General features: G+C 46.1%; 4 protein-coding genes across 4 annotated transcripts; all 4 read right to left on the bottom strand.

Annotated features, from left to right (window-relative positions):
• Positions 1 to 7,623: 7,623 nt before the first annotated feature.
• Positions 7,624 to 7,803, bottom strand: LACBIDRAFT_308848 (uncharacterized protein; the record flags this gene model as incomplete). The annotated part of the gene is made up of 1 exon (XM_001875697.1): positions 7,624 to 7,803. One exon carries the CDS (start codon positions 7,801 to 7,803, stop codon positions 7,624 to 7,626), a length of 180 nt encoding a protein of 59 aa, XP_001875732.1.
• A 3,956-nt stretch (positions 7,804 to 11,759) lies between these two features.
• LACBIDRAFT_308847 (uncharacterized protein) lies at positions 11,760 to 13,647 on the bottom strand (the record flags this gene model as incomplete). Its single annotated transcript, XM_001875696.1, has 7 exons — positions 11,760 to 11,913; positions 11,973 to 12,165; positions 12,217 to 12,709; positions 12,760 to 12,929; positions 12,980 to 13,446; positions 13,501 to 13,545; positions 13,601 to 13,647. 7 exons carry the CDS (start codon positions 13,645 to 13,647, stop codon positions 11,760 to 11,762), a joined length of 1,569 nt encoding a protein of 522 aa, XP_001875731.1.
• Positions 13,648 to 14,228: 581 nt separating this feature from the next.
• On the bottom strand, positions 14,229 to 14,711 carry LACBIDRAFT_308846 (uncharacterized protein). The gene is made up of 3 exons (XM_001875695.1): positions 14,477 to 14,711; positions 14,351 to 14,416; positions 14,229 to 14,300 (listed from the first exon to the last, which is right to left on the bottom strand). The coding sequence occupies exons 1-2, from the start codon at positions 14,661 to 14,663 to the stop codon at positions 14,370 to 14,372; spliced, it is 234 nt and encodes a 77-aa protein (XP_001875730.1). The 5' UTR covers positions 14,664 to 14,711; the 3' UTR covers positions 14,229 to 14,300; positions 14,351 to 14,369.
• Positions 14,712 to 15,066: 355 nt separating this feature from the next.
• Positions 15,067 to 19,096, bottom strand: CHR16209 (SNF2 family DNA-dependent ATPase; the record flags this gene model as incomplete). The annotated part of the gene is made up of 19 exons (XM_001875694.1): positions 18,998 to 19,096; positions 18,875 to 18,949; positions 18,749 to 18,825; positions 18,576 to 18,694; positions 18,431 to 18,528; positions 17,767 to 18,382; positions 17,622 to 17,717; positions 17,484 to 17,578; positions 17,253 to 17,427; positions 17,032 to 17,200; positions 16,787 to 16,968; positions 16,635 to 16,710; positions 16,415 to 16,574; positions 16,196 to 16,353; positions 16,072 to 16,138; positions 15,909 to 16,014; positions 15,732 to 15,849; positions 15,572 to 15,675; positions 15,067 to 15,515 (listed from the first exon to the last, which is right to left on the bottom strand). Exons 1-19 carry the CDS (start codon positions 19,091 to 19,093, stop codon positions 15,067 to 15,069), a joined length of 3,036 nt encoding a protein of 1,011 aa, XP_001875729.1. The 5' UTR covers positions 19,094 to 19,096.
• Positions 19,097 to 20,037: the final 941 nt, after the last annotated feature.

Below are 20,037 nucleotides of genomic sequence, written 5' to 3'. Positions count from 1 at the left end.
CACAACCGCTACACTCCAGGCCTCCAAATTTTGTGGGGTTGTGAATGTGTATCTCATGAACATGAATGTATTTTAAATTTTTTATTGCACAGTGGTGGAAGCTGACAGAGGCTTGCCAGTCGTCGAAGTCAATTGTTTTGGGAGATTGAAGTGGTTGTCACAGCTAATTCACATACAACTGTCAGAATTTTGATAGGTGATGTTACTGTCAGGGTTCAAATTTTGAAGCCTTAGATCACACTTGTCACACTCACCAGACAAAGAATCAAAGCTCATTGAACTGTAAACTTAGTTCTTCATATTTCTGCTCAAAATTTCGTATTTGAGGTCACCTCATTTACTAGTATATGTCTGCAAATTTTTAGAGAGTTTCATGCAAAGGATCGGATTAGATCTTAGAAAACATTTGCATACATCACACATTTTGATGGGATGAAAACCACCTTTCAAAATCCTGTGCTCATCAGACTCAGTTGTTGCAGAAAAAAAAATTGATATTCATATTGGTGAGAGTCATAATTAGTCCAGAAAAAAATCCCAGAATGCCTGTGTCAATATTGAGGAAGGAAAACACGGATTTCAAACTCCTGAAGCATATCAAACTCCTGGTCACTGATAGTATATGAGAACTTCGATATACAGGCTGGTCTGTCTGAGTTTAAATCCCCATACCACGCAGCTCCCATGCCAGTTTCCATAAAAGGTTCAATGATTTTTGACCTCCTCTTAACAATCTGGTCTGGCCCATGCCAAATCTTCCTGGTCTATGATTTGCTTTTTTCTATGGCCCTGTGTCCAATGCAATATCATCTTTCAGCTATGCACCCAGAAGCGCAGCTGATATATTTATATTCATCCTTGTGTTTTTCTTCAACATTGAATGTATTTCATGTGTATATAAGCTATCTACTCAAATGAGGAGGGAAAAGGAAGAACAGATAGCTGTATGCAACAAGAAGTAAGTGACAAAATGGCTGAAGTACAGAAGCCCAAGAAGTTGTCCAGTCTGGATGCAACCACTCCAAATTTTACAGATGTGTCATTCATGAGAAAATGTGTCAATTTCATGCAACAGAGACTGTGAATACAGTGGAGACATGGTGTGCGTCATGTGACATATGCTTATTGTTTAGGGGAGGTCAGAAATCATTGAACCTTTTATGGAAATAGGCATGGGAGCTGCATGGTATGTGGATTTAAACTCAGATTTACCGGTCTGTATATCGCAGGTACTTCTCATATACAGAATGGTCACCAGTCTACTTCAGATCTTATATCTAACATACACAGACAACAGTCCATTTATAAACTACACTCTTCAGTGTTCCCATTGGATCCCACTGTCTTGGGAGTTCCTCAAGCTGTCTCTCCCTGCACCAAATCCAACAGGTTATGGGCCCCAGCCCCAGACATTCTTGAACCCCTCCCAACACACCCCAAAGGCTCCACTCTCACATGTCACAGCCCTCTCCTCCAATCCCTTGCTCCACTCTGTCATTGCAGCCCAAGATTCACACACCTGTCAGATTGTTATCTGATCTAACCAATCCCTGTCATTATGGACACAGACACCTCACACAAGAGCCCACTTGCAAAACTCAGTATCATTAGCTATAATGAATGGGAATCAGTGATGTATGGTTGCATGATGTATCTGGGGGTCAGTTGCATTATCAATGGGAAGGAAACCATGATCTCTGACCCTGGTAGTTCCCCCAACATTGCTGCAACCAGTGTGGCCACGTACAATGCCTACGCAACATGATGCAAGAAGGCAGCTGGAGAAATCTATCAGTGGTTGGATGAAGTGAACAAAGTGCATGTACTGTCCATTCAAGAAGACCCGAAAGTGATGTGGGACAAGCTTGCATCAATCACAATAAATCAGTGCCAAACTCCTGCTTCAACTCTCTCTCTGACCTCTTTTCCATTTGCCTCAAAGAAGACGAAACCCTCACTCAACTAACTGCTCGTGTTGAAGGGGCTATGCAAACTGTCATCAATCTTTGCCCCAAAGAACCACAATACACCCTCTCCTTACTTGATGAAGAACTCGCAATCATGGCCATGATACACACTCTTCCTCATGAGGACCACAACCCCTTATATCCTCTGTCTTCCTCTTATCAACTCTCATGAAGGATGCCGTCTTGGAAGCCTTTCACATTGAAGAGACTCAACGTCGAGGCACTCAGGCTGAGATTGAGGCCGCTGCCATCATTGGTGCTGCTCGAGAGATTAAATGTCATTGGTGTGGCGGTCCACACATGCAATGTGACTGTGCTAGCTATATCGAGGCTTGTAGCAGTGCTCAGAAATTGCCTGCATCTGGGGAAAGAAGAAGAAGAAGAATTGTGGAGGACATGGTGCTGGACGTGGTGCAAACCAAGACTTGTCCAATGCCTCCAAGGTTGAAGAAGGCTGTGATGGCACTTCCGTCAAGGCTGAATCTGCTGTTTGTATCTCTGCTAGCACCAAGGCCTCAGCTGACACACATTGGAATGCAGACTCTGGTGCCACAGCACATATGACACATCACCGCAATTGGATTTCAAGTGACTTCAAACCTTGATGTGTTCCAGTCCATATCGCAAATGGGCATATTGTTTATTTGACTGGGAAGAGATCAGTACATTTCCAGCCTTCGGGTCGACAGTCAAATGGCAGGATATTGGAGGATCTTATCATCACAGATGTACTTCATGTACCAGATCTTGCCAATAATCTTTTATCTGTCCTTACCCTCACAACAAAGCGAGCTTTCACCGTTGTGATCTGCAGCTCCAAATTGTCTTTTATTCAGAATCACAAAACTCTTTTCACTGCAACCGTTGACTTGTTAACAACTGGGACAGTCGTTGTCCCCAATGTATCATCCAATATATCTGCCATTCATGGAACAGTCATTGACCGCAACCTTCTTCATAAACGCCTATGCCATCTTGGCCACGATTGCCTTGAAAGATTCATTGAAGAAGATTTAGCATCGGATACTGTCCTCACATCAGATGCTCCTCTCAACAACATCTGCAAATCATGTATAGCTGGAAAGCAACACCAGCACCCATTCCCTCATATTGCTGATAGAGCAACTAGTGCTCTAGATTGCATTTTTAGTGATGTCCATGGTCCCATGAGTGTATGGAACCGCTCCGGGAAACGTTATTGGATCACATTTATTGATGACGCATTCCGTTGGATGGAAGTCTATGATATAGCCAAGAAAAGTGATGTCTTTGGAGCATTCAAACTCTTCAAGGCTCTTGTGGAAAAGCAGACTGGCCGGAAAATCAAATGTTTCCACATTGATCAAGGGGGCAAGTTTACCCTCAAGGAATTCATTGAGTTTCTTATGGCAGAGGGCATTCAAATTGAGTTTACGACATGTGCTACTCCACAGCAAAATGGAGTTGTTGAATGGAATAATTGGACTATGGCTGAAGCACTTACCTCAATGCTTGATGAAGTGAACCTCCCAATGAGCTTCTGGGGTGACGCTCTCAATGTATTCTGCCATGTACACAACTATTCTCCAACGGCCGCTCTTCTGAAAGGTTCTACACTGTACAGTGGTTTCAAGGGCAGAAAACCTTGCTGTGGCCATCTCTGCATTTTCGGCTGCCATGTGTATGTCCTCATTGGTCGAGATAAGCGCAAGAGTTTGCAAGGTCATACAATCAAGGGCATCTTCATTGGATACCCTTCAAATCATGCTGGTTGGAAGGTTTATGATCCAATTTCAAAGAAGACCTACATCTCGCGTGATGTTATATTCAATGAATCCTGGTTTCCTGGTACCTCAACTAAATCGTCTTCCTTGAACTCTGATCTCACTCCACCCCTTGCCAATTTCATGGAACTCCCAGAATATGAAGACCTGTTTGACGATGACAAGCCTGTTTTCCCATCTGCTTTAAATGCACCTTCTGACGATTTGCCTTCTTTGGTGGGAGCTGATTCTCCTCCACCTGCACATCATTGCTGTGAACATGCTCTTCCTCCTCCTCCTTTTGAGCTCCCTAGTGTTTAAAGGTTCAGTCCATAGGACCACAAAAAACCAGTGAACCGAACTGAACCAGACCATGGTCTGGTCTTTTATTCAGTTGCAGTTGCCCCAATTTGGGGTTGGTCCGGTTGCCAGTTGCCTCATTTCGAAAATCTTTTAAAACTGTTCAAAGACTGGTTTTAATTGGTTGCAACCAGTTAAACAGTCACGTGCATTACATAACCTTGTAACCACGTTTATTACCTTTTATTGGGTTTTTGTTTCATCAAAAATGGTTAAGAATTGAGAAGATATAACCAAATCCATATTTTACCCGAGTCTATAGGAGATGTAATTCAGTTTCAGTCATAGCTGTGTCAAATCTTCATTAAATCTCTTAAAAAATTGGTAGAATGATGGGTATTTACATGCTTTACTATTTTATATAATCTGTTTATTTTTCAGAGTAATAATGGTTGAGATACAAATGGTTTATATTGGTATAATAAATTATACACAAAAAAACCGGTCTGGATCAGTCTGAACCAGCTCCATAGACTGCAAAAGACTGGTCCTAGGTGGTTTGGTTTGGTTCCCTCAATATCTGGGCTGGTCCTAGACTGGTTGTGGTCCATGGTTGTGCATTTTGGGGGCAAAAAACCGGACTGAACTGAACTTGCGAACACTAGAGCTCCCTACTGGCCCTTGCACTTGCAAACCTGCCCAGAGATATGAGGACTATTATTCCTCAATCCAGCATCAAGCAGATGCTAAAGACTGCATAACCTTGTGCCCAATGTTCCTGCTCCAGCCCTTCCCATCCTTGTTAACAATGATGCTGATAAGCTGCTTTGGGATGCATCTGTTGGCCCCACTGATGAATTTGGCAAGCAGGAGGTGAATTTCAACCTCAATCTTGTGTCTGATGAAGCTCTCATGATGGCTGGATGTACATTCATCGAGAATGGAACCAATTCGGGGGGATACAGTGCTTTTTCCACGACATTGCAATCATCTACCTGTGCAATGAAAGTTGGCGCCCATGACACCAATCCATGCAACTATTGAGAAGCCATGAGAAGTGATCACTCTGAGGAGTGGTACACTGCGATGTGTTTGGAGATGAACACAATTGAGAGGAACAGCACCTGGCGCATTGTATATCTTCCTGCCGGAAAGAAGTCAATTGGCTCATGTTGGGTGTTCAAGGTTAAACACCTTCCAGACGGCACCCTCAATAAGTTCAAAGCTTGTGTAGTTGCTCAAGGCTATAGTCAATGCCCTGGTGTCGACTTCAATGAAACCTTCACACTGACAGCAGGCTGGAATGCTATCTGCAACATTCTTGCTCTTGCAGCAGTCAAGGATATGCACCTAGAGTCGGTTGACATTAGCACCACATTTCTGCATGATGTTATGCCTGAAGAAATGGAGATTTATATGAATCTCCCTGATGGATTTCCTGCCCATCCTGTACCTGACACTGTCAAATACCCTGGAGATGGATGGCCAGTCGCTCGCCTTTTAAAAGGTCTTTACAGTCTCAAGCAGGGTGCATATCTTTGGCATAAGCAGATAAATGAGGTCTTCATCAAGATCAGATTTGTGTGCATGGTCTCAGATCCTTGCATATACATCTACCTACATGATAAGATCTGCATCATAATTCCTGTCCACGTTGATGACATGACAATCACATCAGCATCATGGCTGGCCATTCTCAAAGTCATCAACCAACTTCGTGAGTACTTCAGTCTCAATCATCTTGGACCAGCAGTCGGCCTTCTTGGTGTGTGCCTCACCCATGATCACCCTAACTGCAAACTCTGGATCAACCAATGTGCTTATGCTATTGACCTTCTTTCGTGCTTCAACATGCTTGATTCCAATGTGGTAACTACTTCCATGGACCCTAACATAAAGCTCAGAAAGTCCCAGTCCCCACAAACATCACAGGAGGTCGAAGAAATGAGCCAGATACCCTATATACAAGCCACAGGAGGCTTGCTCTATCTGGCTCTCGCAACATGTCCTGACATTGTGTATTCAGTGGGAGTCCTATGTCATTTTAACTCCAATCCCAGGCTTGACCATTGGAAGGCTGTTAAACACCTTCTCCACTATATACGTGGGACCTTGGATTATCAGATCGAGTACTCCACCATTGCCTCTACACCTGCACCAACATTTTTCAATGCATTTTCCAATGCTGATCATAGTGTTTGCAGGTCCAGTCTACAGGACTGAAAATATACATAGGACTGAACTGGACTGAACCACAGTCTGGTCTTTTTCCAGTTGCAGTTGCCCACATTTGTGGTCAGTCCAGTTGCCAGTTGCCATGTTTTTGTAAATATTTAAAAACCGAAAAAGACCGGTTTAGACCGGTTTCAACCAGTCTTTTGTCCCATCACGTGTTGGAGCCTACTCGCACACATTTTTACTTAATTTTAGGTCCCCCAATCATCAAAAATGGTCAAGAATTGGTTGAGATATGGCCAAAAACATTTTTATATGCAATTTGAATGTATATCCTTTCCGTTTTTGCCATATCTCAGTCAAATCTTCACGGAATTGCTTAAATTTTTGATCAGTCTATGGAGAATTAAAATATCTATCTACGTATGCAATTTACGTGAGGTAATATTTAGTTTCTGTGGTGTAATAAATTTTACGACAAAAGACCAGTTGCAACTGGTCTGGACCGGTCTTTTTCGCATTATGGACCGATTAGGACCGGTCTAAAGCGGTCCGGTTGCAGTCCCTTAATATCTGGATCGGTCTAGACCAGTTGCGGTTGCCAGTTGCCTTGTTTTGAGGTAAAAAACCGGACTTAACTGGACTTTAAAACACTAGCTGATCATGGCGGTAATCTTGACAACAGCCAATCTACTACTGGAATGCTACTCATGGTTGCTGGTGGCACTGTTAGCTGGAGCAGCAAAATCCAAACCATTGTTGCTATTAGCTAACTCCACAACCGAGGCTGAGTTTATTGCTGCCAGCAAAACCAGGCGAGAGCTTTGCTGGATGCAAAATTTCCTTGATGAAATTGGCATGACACAAGTTGGTCCCTCAGATCTCAAAATGGACAACAATTCCGTGATCTCTGTCTCAAAGCAACCTGAACATATGGGAAGGCTCAACTTCACCTCGACTGCCATTGGTTTTGGCTGCGACAGGCTGTCTACAATAGGAAGATAATTCCATCTTATATCCCTACTGCTGAGATGGCAGCAGATATTCTCACAAAGGCAGTTACTCGAGACCTTGTCGAGAAGTTTAAGCACATGATGGGGGTCATTGGGGAGTGGTCCAAGGAGCCGCTGCAGTGATATTGTCTGGGACATCATCGGGTGGGAGTGTTGAGCATTATGATTTGTCCCACTGTGCCCATATGGACCCACTCTTTTCACACATGACCTACCGTAGTTCACTATCATCTGTTTACTTCAGATCTTGTATCTAATGTACACAGATGACAGGTGAGTAATATTGTTTTTACTTCAGATCTTGTATCTAACATACATGGATGACAGTCCGTTTATAAACTACACTCTTCAGTGTTCCCATTGGATCCCACTGTCTTGGGAGTTCCTCAAGCTGTCTCTCCCTGTGCGAAATCCAACACATTCAACTCATACCACCATTGTCCAAAGACCTCTGAATAAACCCAATGTAGAGTTGGCTGTCAACATGGCAGTAGGGCCACCAGCAAGTACAACCAGCATGTACCGCTCCATGTGTGTCTCCACGTCCACGATGGTTTCCTCTGAGATGCTCTTCACCTTTCCTGACGTGGGTGTTAGGGAAAGCATGAGCAAGTGAAGGTGTTCACATTCTGGATAGCTCCTAGTGATGATGCTCCATGGTCGGGTACTAGAGCTTGGAGTTTGTCAGTCCATAGGTAGCTTGATGTGTGTTTGACAGCTGCTCCGAAATCGGCTGGGGGGTGGGAAATGCCTGAGAGATGGATTTGAAAGTTGGAAGGGTGTGGTTCCCATTAAGGGGTGTTATGGAAGAGGCCAGAGAGCCTTGGATGAGGTGAGCAGCAGGGAAATGGTGATGAAAGGCCAGAATAGCATTTCAAAGTGTGGAAGCAAGTTGGAGTTGGAAGGCCATCAAGCCTTTATAAGAATTACTCAGAAGTTGGAAGCTTCTCAAATTCTCAATGCATCCAACATCATATGGCCAACAAAAAATCCACAAAAATGGGGCACTTGGCCTATCATTCTGCCTTCAGCTATAAAAATGGGGGCTATGTCCCTGCCTCTGTTGTGCCTCTGCTGGCGAGATTTGAGAATTTGGGAAGCAATCCTGGGCTGGATCGGGAAAGAGGGAGTGTCACATCATCCTGCTCAAATTAGTACTCCTCAATTTGGTTATTTTGTACTGTGTAATAATTTTATTCTCTTTTAAAACATCTGACTAATAAAGTGTGAAGGTCAAGGTTGAGAGGATGATGAGTGTTTGGCAAGTGTCCTGTAATATCTGGCCACAAGACATGAAGCAGCGATGAATCCAAGAAGAACTGCAACCAGCAAGGAGCTGGAGAGTTGGCTGAGGCAGTTTGTTGGGCTTGTGCAGGGCTTTCAAGTGGCCAAGTTTGAAATGGGGGCAATGAGTTTACTCACTAATACATAAAACTCTCAAAGCAACAGCTTGAATTGCCTGACTCTATTCAAGTGTCAAGGCACCATAGTGGTGTCCATTCACACCCAGGTGTGTCCCACATCTCTCTGCTCCACATCAACATCTCTCACATTTCAGCCTGCTTGATGACATAGTTGAGCAAGTCTTCCTGCATTTCGGAAATGGCAGCTTTTTCAATTGCAGATCTCAAGGACTCATCCAACAGGGTGAGAGGGGGAGAAATCCATGTAGCATCAAGTTTCCTCTGTGCCCTGGACATGAAGAACTTGCAAGTGCCAGGCCTTGGAGAAACATCAATAGCCAAGGGGGTGGCGGAACGTGGAATTTACATATACAGTCGCAAGAAGAATTAAGGCCCTAGTGCTCAACCCCCCCTCCCCTTACCCCCCCAAATCCGGTATGTTCTTCCCACCCTCCTATGTTTTTCCTGGAAGGAACCATCAGTTATTGACAGCTGTTACCTCCAAACCTCATTTACCAATGACAGCGACGACCTTCTGTGGTTCTCCATGCTCATCGAACTCGTCGACTGACCCAGCGCCATGCCAACCACCTATGCGCCCGACGTTGACTCCATCACTTTCAGGGTGTCACGCCCAGGAAATGTCTGTAAGCGCCACACACATCAGGCCTCAGGACATACGCAAGGTATCGAAAATTACTGACCGAATATGTGTGCAACTTACCAAATCAAGCTCCAAGGGTGCTCTGGTAGTGTTGCAGACCATGTGAATGGATTTTATTAGAGAAGGTCACAAAAAAATTTAAGGCCTCTGACAGATGCCCCCCCCCCCCCAACCCTATATCTGGGATCCACATTCCGCCACCCCCTTGTCAATAGCATGATTATATGCTAAAAAAAAATTATTGCATGCATAGCACAATGGGCTTGAGGATCCAAAGACAAATTTGGTCAGGGATCCTTTGATGCCCTGCTTGATATGATGAAGAAGCAGGTTACACTCTGCATGGCATGGCTTGTCCTCCACTTTGAGTTCAGGAGTTTCTCCCAGTGATTCCCCAGAGCCCCATTGGAGAAGATAGTACCGAAGTTCATGGGATATATGTTTGGCGGTCTCAGGTTTGATCCATGAGGGGATGAGAGGTAGGAAGACTTTTGGGGAGATTGGGATACAGAAGGATTGCATACAAGGAGCAACCTGAATGATTTGCATACTGCCATCAAGCATAGTTGGATAGCTTGATGATATAGATAGGAGTTTGTTTCCTGCATGCAGAATAGCAAGGATTGTTCAAAGACATTGGCGAAAAGGAACCCCATCTTTGAAACATCATTTGAAGGATTGCCAGACATAAAAATAATCTCACCACTGATTTTTTCCCATTTCAATACCAATGATGAAGCTACATTGAAATCATTCAAGTGGCCCTCCCAATCCCTGTTCACTCCATGAAGTGTGCGAAGGGCTTCATTCAAAGTCTGCCTTGGAATTTTGGAGGGAAGTGGTTTTGCTGTCAGCCTTAGCAATCTCAGGTATGCATTGTTCAAAGTTTTGACCATCTCCAGAGCCTGGTTGTTCTTTTCTTTGATCATCTTGTTTTTGATGCATGGGAGGAAGTATGACAAGATAGGCTTTGCCCAGAAGTGGACACACTTTGCAAACCGAGGGAATGAAAATTCCAAAATCCCAAGAAGAAATTCACAAATGAGGGCTTCTGGGGATCGCCGTGGCGTCGCTCCAGAAACCATACCAACACATTTTGATAGTCTCCCGATGTCAGACTCCGATATGAAGTTGATGATAGTCGATCAATTTCATATGGAGTCTGCTTTCAAACGCGCCTGCAACATGGGCGTAGATTGTTCTCACGACGTTTATTCCCACGGTTCGTTGAAAAGTTGTCATGTGATCCCTTCGCGCGACGCGTCTTGTACTAAGTTGTAGATCAAACAGCAATAAAGGTTACAATTTCGAAGTTTTTTATTGCTCAATGTCCGCGAAACCGGCCCCAATTCTACCTGAGACACCTCATCAATAAAACATTCTTGCACCAATCACTCCTACCCCATTCTGGAACTACAATGGGGTTCATTCTCTCCATTTCCTTCTTCCCTGTCCCTCCCAGCTTGTTCCTAGATTTGAGGGTTAGTGTATTTACAACATTAGAGCCAGTACCTGGTCTTCCTAAAGTGCAGTTGTTGTTTATATGGCAAGAAGCTGGATTGGAATGAAATTTCGTGGTTGGACAAAGGGTAGTCCTCCAAGATAGCAAGTATGACATGCATAAGCATGTATATATATGCAGATTTTCCTGATCCCGTTGCTGAGATCGCAAGGAGGTTGTTTCCGTTGAGCATTGAGGTAATGCCTTGAGTTGGTAGTCATGTGGACCAGATGGGAGGTGTTTATGGTGGATTTGGCAGCAGAGGGCCCACCCTCTGCTGAGTTGAACATAAAACTTTTGCTTGCAGGTGTTTCAGGCGTTATTGCCAGGGAAAACACGTATAATTCGTCGACGAAGCACAACTAATTAACGAGCGACGCGGTCCGTGGGAACAAAACGTGACCATAATTTTTACGCCCATGTTGACCTTACCACAAGGCCCAGACTAACATTTTGATGCATGGTGAATTTCTTGTAGTTCATCCCAAACCTTGCGTAAGTGTGTTACACTACGCTCTGGGACGACGCCATTTGCCGCAACAGAAAGCGTCACTTTCCCGCTATGTCGATTGAACACTAATGATATAGCTATTTTTGGCCAACTTGCTTCGAATACGGAGACGTATGCCAATGCATCGGCCACTTGAAGGTCGAGATGACATGTGTCGCTGCAGTGATGCAGATTGGACTTGTGACCGGGGGGCCCAGGCACAGATAACACTTTGTATATTGAGCGCAACAGTGAGTTGTAGGTGTCTTGTGTTATCAACGCCATGGATCAGAGAGTGCGGTGATGGGAGCTAGCGTTGAGAAGTGATACTGTACGACATGTCACGTTACACTTTCAGCTGTCGTGACACCAGCGGTCCAGAGAAAGCGAAAAAAAAATGCAACCCAGACGGTATTACATTTACACAGGGGGAGAAAGTTTGAGTGACAAAATGTGAAGAACTCGTAGAATGGTATTGTCCCTTGTCTATTTCACAACCCTCTACTAGAACACTCCAGTCCAGGTTTCGATGAGGTCGATAAGACAGGACCCGTCTATAGGGATATATTGTTTCGTGATCATCTTGATGACTTCTTGCGCAACCATGCCCCCCAAAAGAGCTGCTGTGTTAGGCAAGTCCGCAGTGGGTGCTCGGACACTATTGAAATACCGCATTATCAGTGGAAAGAATCAGTTGGAATGACACGAATGACACACATCTCTCCAACGGCTTCCGCAAAGTTTTCTGGGAGATCAGTGCCAGCGGGGAGCAGAGCCTGTGCCTCGGCGACGAGAGCCTCGACTGTGACGGTAAGCGGTGCGTTCGGCTGCTGTTTTGTAGAGAGGGATGAGAGCGCGGATAGAGATAGGTGGATGGAGAGCTGTTTGGGCGCTGACTCGACGGCAGCCACTACATTTGATGGTCAAAATTAGGTGGAATGCTCGAATGAGAACTACGCACCTAGCGCACTTGGGTTTTTATCCAAGGCTCCCCATCTCTTGCCCCTCAACAACTTCAATGCGTGGGCGTTTTTAACGAATGCGTCAATGGTCGCGTCATCTACTGGCACAGTCAGATAGGATTTGAAGAGCGTCTTCTCCTCTTCAGCGCGAGCTTTGTAGAGTTTCTGCAGAGATATATACGAGTTGGTGCTCGCCTTCATGTCTGGAAGTGTGCTTGTCAAGGGTAGGGTATTCGGCGGTTGTTCTTCTGTGAACTTGGCGAGGGCCGCCACGAGATGGAAGAATGGAGCAGACTTTGGTGTCAAGGATTTCACCTTGGGGTCTTGGAATAGAGCGCGGATTTCAGAGGGAACGGTGCTGGATGTCCAGCAACGATAAGCTTGGGCCTCGGCTTCGTCGAAATTCTCTTCGTCAATCTTTTTCTTCATGCCGACGATAATCTTCTTGAACTCTTTCTTCTCATCGTAGCTGGATGGGGGATTGCCGTTGTGCTACGAAAAGGTTACCAACTTGCGAAAGGGACGTTGTGTCGACGACTCACCGATTTCTTCCATTCTTCAAGCACGCGGACGAGGATGTAGACGTACGGTATGTGTCCGTGGTCGGTCACATCCATGTTTTCGAAATCCAGGGAGGCTGAGTAATCGAGGAGAGCGGGGAAGGGTTTATCGATTCGTAATGACGACGCAGTTTCAGAATGGCTCTCGATAACTATCGTTTACATGAGTCTCAACGCGATAAGAGATGGCGCGACGACGTACCAGCATGCTCGTGGAACTGGATATAAAATTCTGCCAGAAATCCAGCTGATCGGACGACGACCAAAGGAGGGAAAGATTCATCTTCCCACAAAAGCGCAGACAATCTCTCGAGCAATCCCGCCTCCAAGTTGTGGGCGATCACGATGGTGAATTCCGTGAGCCAATCCTTATCCTTCTCCAAGACTTCTTCCAAACTTCTCAGGTCAGCCTTTCCCTCAACGCCGTCGTTCAGCTCGCCTAGAAGTCGCACCGCCTCTTCCGCGCGAAATTTACCTATGCTCGATGGTCCCTCAAGGAAGAAGTTATTTCCCGCATCTTCTGGAGTCACTTTAGCAGGATCGAGGATCGTGAAGTGGCCGATCCCTGGGAGAACGAGGTTTTTAAGGACTGATGTCGAGGTAGCGGTGCCAGAGATGACCAGGAGACGTGATGATTCGAGCGCGTTCTGTCCGGAAGCTGCCCATAACCTACGAGAGTCCTCTCAGCTGGGCCTGGGTATTCAAAAGTCGCGTAAATTATACCGAAGCTGACGATCATATCGCCTGGTTTTGCTGTCAGGTGGGGCCCTAGTTTCACGTCAAATTCACGATGAACGTTGGTTGTGAACGCTTGGGCACTTACTCTGCTACGATTGTGGTGGTTGCAGCGTCGATATCGGGTCCTGCCATGGAGCTCGTCGTAGTGGTAAGTGGTGGCCAACAAATGTGTGTAAGCCTGAATCTTGACCTGAGTCACAAGTCTGGCTCTGGTCTGCAGCACAAGTCACCAAACCGAATCGCTTTCCTGAAAGCTGGGCGCGCAAGTGCATGGTAGCCGTAAATTCGTGGTCGATGGTGTGCGTGAGTGATATTACATCTATCATTCACCTAGTACAATAATACAACCCGGGCAAGACAGATCAAACTCAGCATACAACTGGATCCTGCGAGGATCCTCGTGCCCAATGGCCAAGGAACACCCTTCGCTCATGAACGAGCCCCTTCACGACGAGCTGGCCGTTTGCACGGTCGACCACGCTATCCATCGACCCCTTATGTCAATAAAGCGTCACCTAGATTGGCATTGGGATGCTCAAAGAACAGGATGGTGCAAGACTACAAGCAATTAGTGGTGTCCAAGCACCGTCACGCATATGTCTATGGCATCGATCTCGACTTGTCGGCTTCAAAGCAATCTTGAGGACAAAGAGAGACACGCCAACCCGTTCCGGGAACTTGGCGCTCGTACGTGCTAGACGCAAACTTCGTAAGTCAATGTTCAATGTACATTTGATTCCGTCCACTTGTTATATTACAATGGTTGACCCAATAAAACCCATGATCTAACTGGTAGGGTTAGGTCATGAGGAGATCCGAATTGACGAAGACGTACATTTACACCTGCCAATCATTCACCGCACTCCGCTTTTCTTTCCCTGTTTAACCGGCTTCACTTTCTCTGAATGCAACAAGAAGTTTAATTTTGCAGCAAGATTCACAAGAACTGAGGTGTGCTGACTAGCAGGGTCAACCGTCAGGCGCTGAGAATTATCATTGTTCGAATTCGTCAACGTCTCCGAAGTGGTGTTATACGAATCCGTATTGGTCGTCTTGACGCTACTGTCCGTTTTGGTGAAATCACCAGCGATGTCGTTGAACTCTCCACCAGAGATGGTAATGCCAGAGGCTCCTTGGAAGAAAGGCATGTCGACGTTTGGATGAGTTGAGAGGTACTAGTACGAGGCGCTGGAGAGCTGCAATTGATGATTGATCTGCTGACTGGAACGAACAGGTTTATATAACAAGCCTGGCGGTACATATTAGGCACAAGAGGTCTTATTATGGGGATCGATAAGATTGGCGCTACGGGAGAACGACATTGGGTGGGAAAAATCTTTCCACAAAGTGTCTGAATCGGAATAAGTTTCTAAGGGGGTAGAAGAGGAAGACGCCGTCGAGCCATTGTCTCTTCCATGTCGACGAAATACATCTATGTTTTCTTTTTCTTTGACTTCTTCGCCGTTGACGACGCTGTCACGGGGGTAGCAGGCCGTGAATCCTTCTTCTCGGCCTTTTGCACCTCATCAATTCCACGTTTCTGCGGCACAATTACGGTTCAGCGCGTTGCAATGGCGAAACAACAAACAAATAGCTCACCTTTCCTTTACTAGCACTCTTCGCCTTGGCCTCCTCAATCTTATTCACCTCCGCCTCCTTCTCAATCATCCCCAACAACGTGTTACACCGCCTCTGCAGTTCCTGCGGTGACCTACTCTTGAAGAACCAATCAAAACGGAACACTGGGAACTCGGTAATGTCCTTCTTAATCCGTTCGTACACGTCGTCTGCTTGCATTCCGTAATGGAATAAGCGGCAGAGTAGATAACGGTCTTCCTCCTCGCTGTAGACTTTGCCTTTCGTCGTGGGATAGTTTAGCTCCAGCTCTTGCATGGGGTAGCGAACGGATGAGATCTTCTTCTCGAGGAGGTATTCGAGGTTTTCGCGCTTATTGCGTTTAGCCTCGCCCTCTGCGATGCGGGTTTCGATTCGAGGGTATTCTACAACTAAGCGTCAGCGAAGTCCCATTAGGAAAGAGACTGAATGAAAAGCGTACCAGCCAACGTCTTCCACATCTTTTGGAACTCGTTATAATACTTCTCGACGTCCTCCGGTGTCTTGTCTTGTATCTCAGCAGCGTAGACCTCAAACGACTCGTCCCTATCGCAGCACCATTAAGCCTCAAAGATTACACACAAAAAAAGTCAAGCACATACCACCCATACGTCTCAAGCGCACGCACAAACTGCTGGAAATCACGACGACTCCAATCTGGGAAGCCTTCTTCTATATACGCCTCTTTCTCCGCCATCTCTTCCTCTGTCAGCGGTTCAGCTAAACCAACCGACGTATGAGTTCTATGAGAGAGGGAGGGATGCAGAATGCCAACCAACCTGTATCAATGAACAGCTGTGCAGCTTGTCGCTCCTCTTCCAACTTCTCAGGTGTATCCTCAGGACCTTGCGTTTCTCGGGGGGTAGCCACAATACCATTGAGCCGCTGGGTGCATGAGATAAACAACAAAGTTCAACAGTAAAAGAAGCAGCTCAAACCAACCTTGTGCACAGCAAGCTCCCTTTCCTGCAGCTGAGCAAGTTCTGGCGGGAAGAACTGGAAGTCTTGGCTATCCAAACCACATTAAATGAGCCACGACACAACTCAGTACCAGAAAAAAACGAACATGGCGATTTGCTTGGGCGCACGCGGGATCTTGGCTGCCTTTTCTGGTTTTGACGGACCAGCACGTAGTGTATCCTTGAAATAATTGTCCACTGAATAATTCGACTTTCGCTCTCTCTTCGATAGTGACAAAAGGCCAAGTGTTAGTTGTTTGCGTTGCTGTGAAATGAAACCCATCAGCAACCTAAAATCAAGCCAAAGATGGAGTAAGTAAACTCACACCCGACCGGAAATCCTCTCCTTCCCACTGCTGCACAGACGCGTCCGACTTGAAGTTACTCAGATCCTCCAGGTTCAAACTCTCGTATTTGCTATTCAGCTCAATGGTCCGCTCCTCGCCACGCTGGATGATTTCATCAATGTCGTCGTTGATAAAAGTGCTAAGATCATAGTCGCGTCAGCTCAACAACGGATGACCAAAAAGAAAAGAAGAAACGTACTCATCGGAAGCGGCATTAATAATCTTATCAGCACCATGCGTGATCATCTCCAACAGCTCCTCCTTGTTTGCAGCTGCTGAGTGGATAGTGGATAGGGGTAAGTTTATAGCACACCATACACCACTCAAGTAGTCGAATAAAGATAAGCGTACCTTTGGCTTGCTGCGTCCTTCCTTGCTGAATGACCAGTTGATCCAAGCGAAGCTTCTGCGCCGCCCTCTCCAGCATCCGCTCCTCCACGCTGCCCTCGGTGATGAAACGGAATACATACACCTGTTTAGTCTGCCCAATTCGATGCGCACGATCCATGGCTTGAAGATCGGCTTGTGGGTTCCTAGAAAACGTCTTTGGGGTCAGCAACCACCCAATATCGATGCAACGAAGAGAGAGGACCCACCAATCACTATCGTAAAGAACGACAATATCAGCCGTCGTCAAGTTGATTCCAAGTCCACCAGCCCTTGTCGTGAGCAAGAAAATGAACCTTTCGCTCCCAGGTTTATTGTACTCGTCAATAGCAGCGATTCGGTCCTCGTGCGCGGTGCCACCGTCAATTCGACAATATTCTGACAGATCCTTTCAGTTAGCTGGGAAGGGACGAAGAGGGAAAAGACGTACTATATTGCCTGAAAAGACAATAATCCTCCAGAATATCGAGGACACGGCTCATTTGGCTGAATATCAGGACACGGGATCCCTTTGCTTTCATGTTGGCCAGTAATTTATCGAGAATGACCATCTTGCCAGAGTTTTGGATGAGGTGCTCGTCTGTCGTATACGGCGGTCCGGGTTCCTGTGTGATTAAGAGGGTCAGCCTGGGGAAGTGAAGAACAAGAGGATGAGATGTACAGCGCCATCAAAGAGGTAGGGATGACAGGTGACTTTGCGCAGCTGCATCACCATGTTCATAAGTCGTGTTTTGCCTTCCTTCTTCCCTGTCAAGCCTACGAAGGAGTTAGCTGTGTGCTGTGTTAAACTAGCCAAGACACCCACCATTGACAGCGTCGATATCTTTCTCAAGAACAGAGCGATACCACTTCCTCTGCATCTCAGCAAGCCCAACGTAGATGTTAATCTCCTTCTCTGTTCCCAGTTAGTCGACGCCAAGCTCCACAGAAAAAACAACACATACTAGGCAACAAATTCTTCTCCACATCCGCCTTCACCCGCCTCAACAAAAACGGTCGAAGAATCTTATGCAGCGCCTCAACAACCTTCTTACTCTTCTCCTCCTCCACATCCGTCCCCTCCGAGTCCTTGTGCAAAAAACTGTCCAAATCCTTATAATCCACGAATATCTCGGGACATATAAAGTTAAGCAGCGCAAACAACTCCTTCAAGTTGTTCTGCAACGGTGTCCCGGTAATCAACAACCTCCCCCTCGATATGAAAGACCTGACGATCTGAGAAAGAATCGAATCGACGTTCTTGATTCTGTGCGCTTCGTCAATGACGATATACTCGAACGAAAACTTCTTCAATGCCGATTTTTCGATGAGACAGATCTCGTAGGATGTTACGCAGACTTCAAAGTCTTGTGTTATCAAGCGGGAGGCGATAATTTCGGCGCGTTCGTCTTTTGTTCCTGTTAGCGTTACGACGTTGAAATCGGGTGTCCAGCGCTCGAATTCGCGGTGCCAGTTCTGGAGTGTGGATTTTGGGACGACGACGAGGTGTGGGCCGGAGATGTCGCGGTAGTGTTTTAGGTAGGCAAGGAAGGAGATTGTTTGGAGGGTTTTTCCGAGGCCCTACTAGGGAATTAGTGGTTGCTGGAAGGATGAACAAAGTTTTCACACCATTTCATCAGCGAGGATACCGTTCAGGCCGTTATGGTGTAAGGAGACCATCCAGTTGAGACCTTGTAGCTGATATGTTCGCATTTCTCCCTTGATGACTAGAGAATTATGAGCATTGGTCGAGGTTTAGGTTGGGATAACGCACAGCTTGGGGACGTTTCGAAGACATAGGGCTGGTCGTTCCCGTCCACAGCTAGTTCTCCATCTTTCAACAATTCCTCGTCTTCTTCCTTCTCTGACTTTCTGTGTCGAGCACTGGCGTCACTAAAGTGGGAACGGGTGAGCTTTATATAGTGCATGTCGCAGAAAGGCACCAACATTGCTTTTTTACGCCCCCTCCCCTTTGGTTTTGGTTGAGCATCCACCATGGCGGCATATTGTGGATCACGCGCTCTCTATGGGGACGAATAAAGTACACGCTCACAAGAATGTTGAGACACGTACCTTGATATCCACAAAGTGCTTGAACAGCTCCGTCTGCCCTAGTAAGTACGAGTACCGCTTTACCGCATCTGCTATCTATGAGGTGTGAAACAAACATTCAAGGCGTAGAAAGAAGTCGCGTACCTTTGCTTTATCCATTTCCTGCCGTTTAACCTGCAGCTGGCCTTCTGCAACCTTTCTCTTTTGCTTTTTCTCCTTCCGTTCCGCGGTGGCTTGCATCTTGGAAGTTCCTTCGCCTTTATACTTTATCGAATAAGGAAGATAGTCAGTGAAACGCAGTTAAGGACTTGAAACAACATACATCCTCTGCCTCTGCCTCACTCGCCAGTTCGTCCTCCTCCATGGGCTCGTCCTCGAACTCGCTCTCGCCTTCCGCGCCTTGACTCGGCTGGATGCTTATGGTGAGTAAAAGCGGTACCGCGTGATGTCAACTCGGAGCCAACCTGCCGCGAAACGATGTTGCTGGGGACGATATCGCTAAGAATGTCTTCGTCCATAGGTTCTCCGACTGTGAATGTCTAGATGCGTAGAGCGTCAGTGGTGAAGAGTGTGTGTGCAGAAAAAATCAGTACACTCATGGCTAAGAGGATGGAGTGATCGTGCGTGACAGCCCTGTTGAAACTCTCAACAGACGAGTGCACCTCTCCCACGCACTGATAAAACACAAAACTCAAGGCATGCCGATAGAGCGCACAGTATAAACGCGACAAATGATACAACTGGTAGCTTGGTTGACGCAAATTGAATTACTTATTGTCTCTGGAAACATGAAAACGATCGAGACAACTTTGTTCTCCCACAACCCCTTTTGATTTCTCTGCACTCTTACACACAATGAAAGAGAACTCCGTTTATACGTTTATATCAGCGGCTCTTGGGCTCGAGATGCCATGGTTGATGATAATTCGACTTGCAAAATGAATTCGCATATTCACTATGACACCAACGTGACACTTTGAAAGTGTTCACATGATGTGACACTCCCGATTCGGCAGGGGTTAATTCAAGCCAAATTCAAATTGCTTTCTGAATCTCACCAGCAGAGGCAGGACATAGGCCACTATTCAAGCAAATCTAAACAATATTTTACGCGACGGCCCCATTTCCGTGGAATTTTATGATCTTGGGATGTGGCTGACTTGTGTTGAACCTTGGTTGGACCA

This window comes from Laccaria bicolor, genomic scaffold, assembly GCF_000143565.1.
Source record: "Laccaria bicolor S238N-H82 LACBIscaffold_3 genomic scaffold, whole genome shotgun sequence".
Classification (NCBI taxonomy): Eukaryota; Fungi; Basidiomycota; class Agaricomycetes; order Agaricales; family Hydnangiaceae; genus Laccaria; species Laccaria bicolor.
This window is presented reverse-complemented; position numbering and strand designations above follow the sequence as displayed.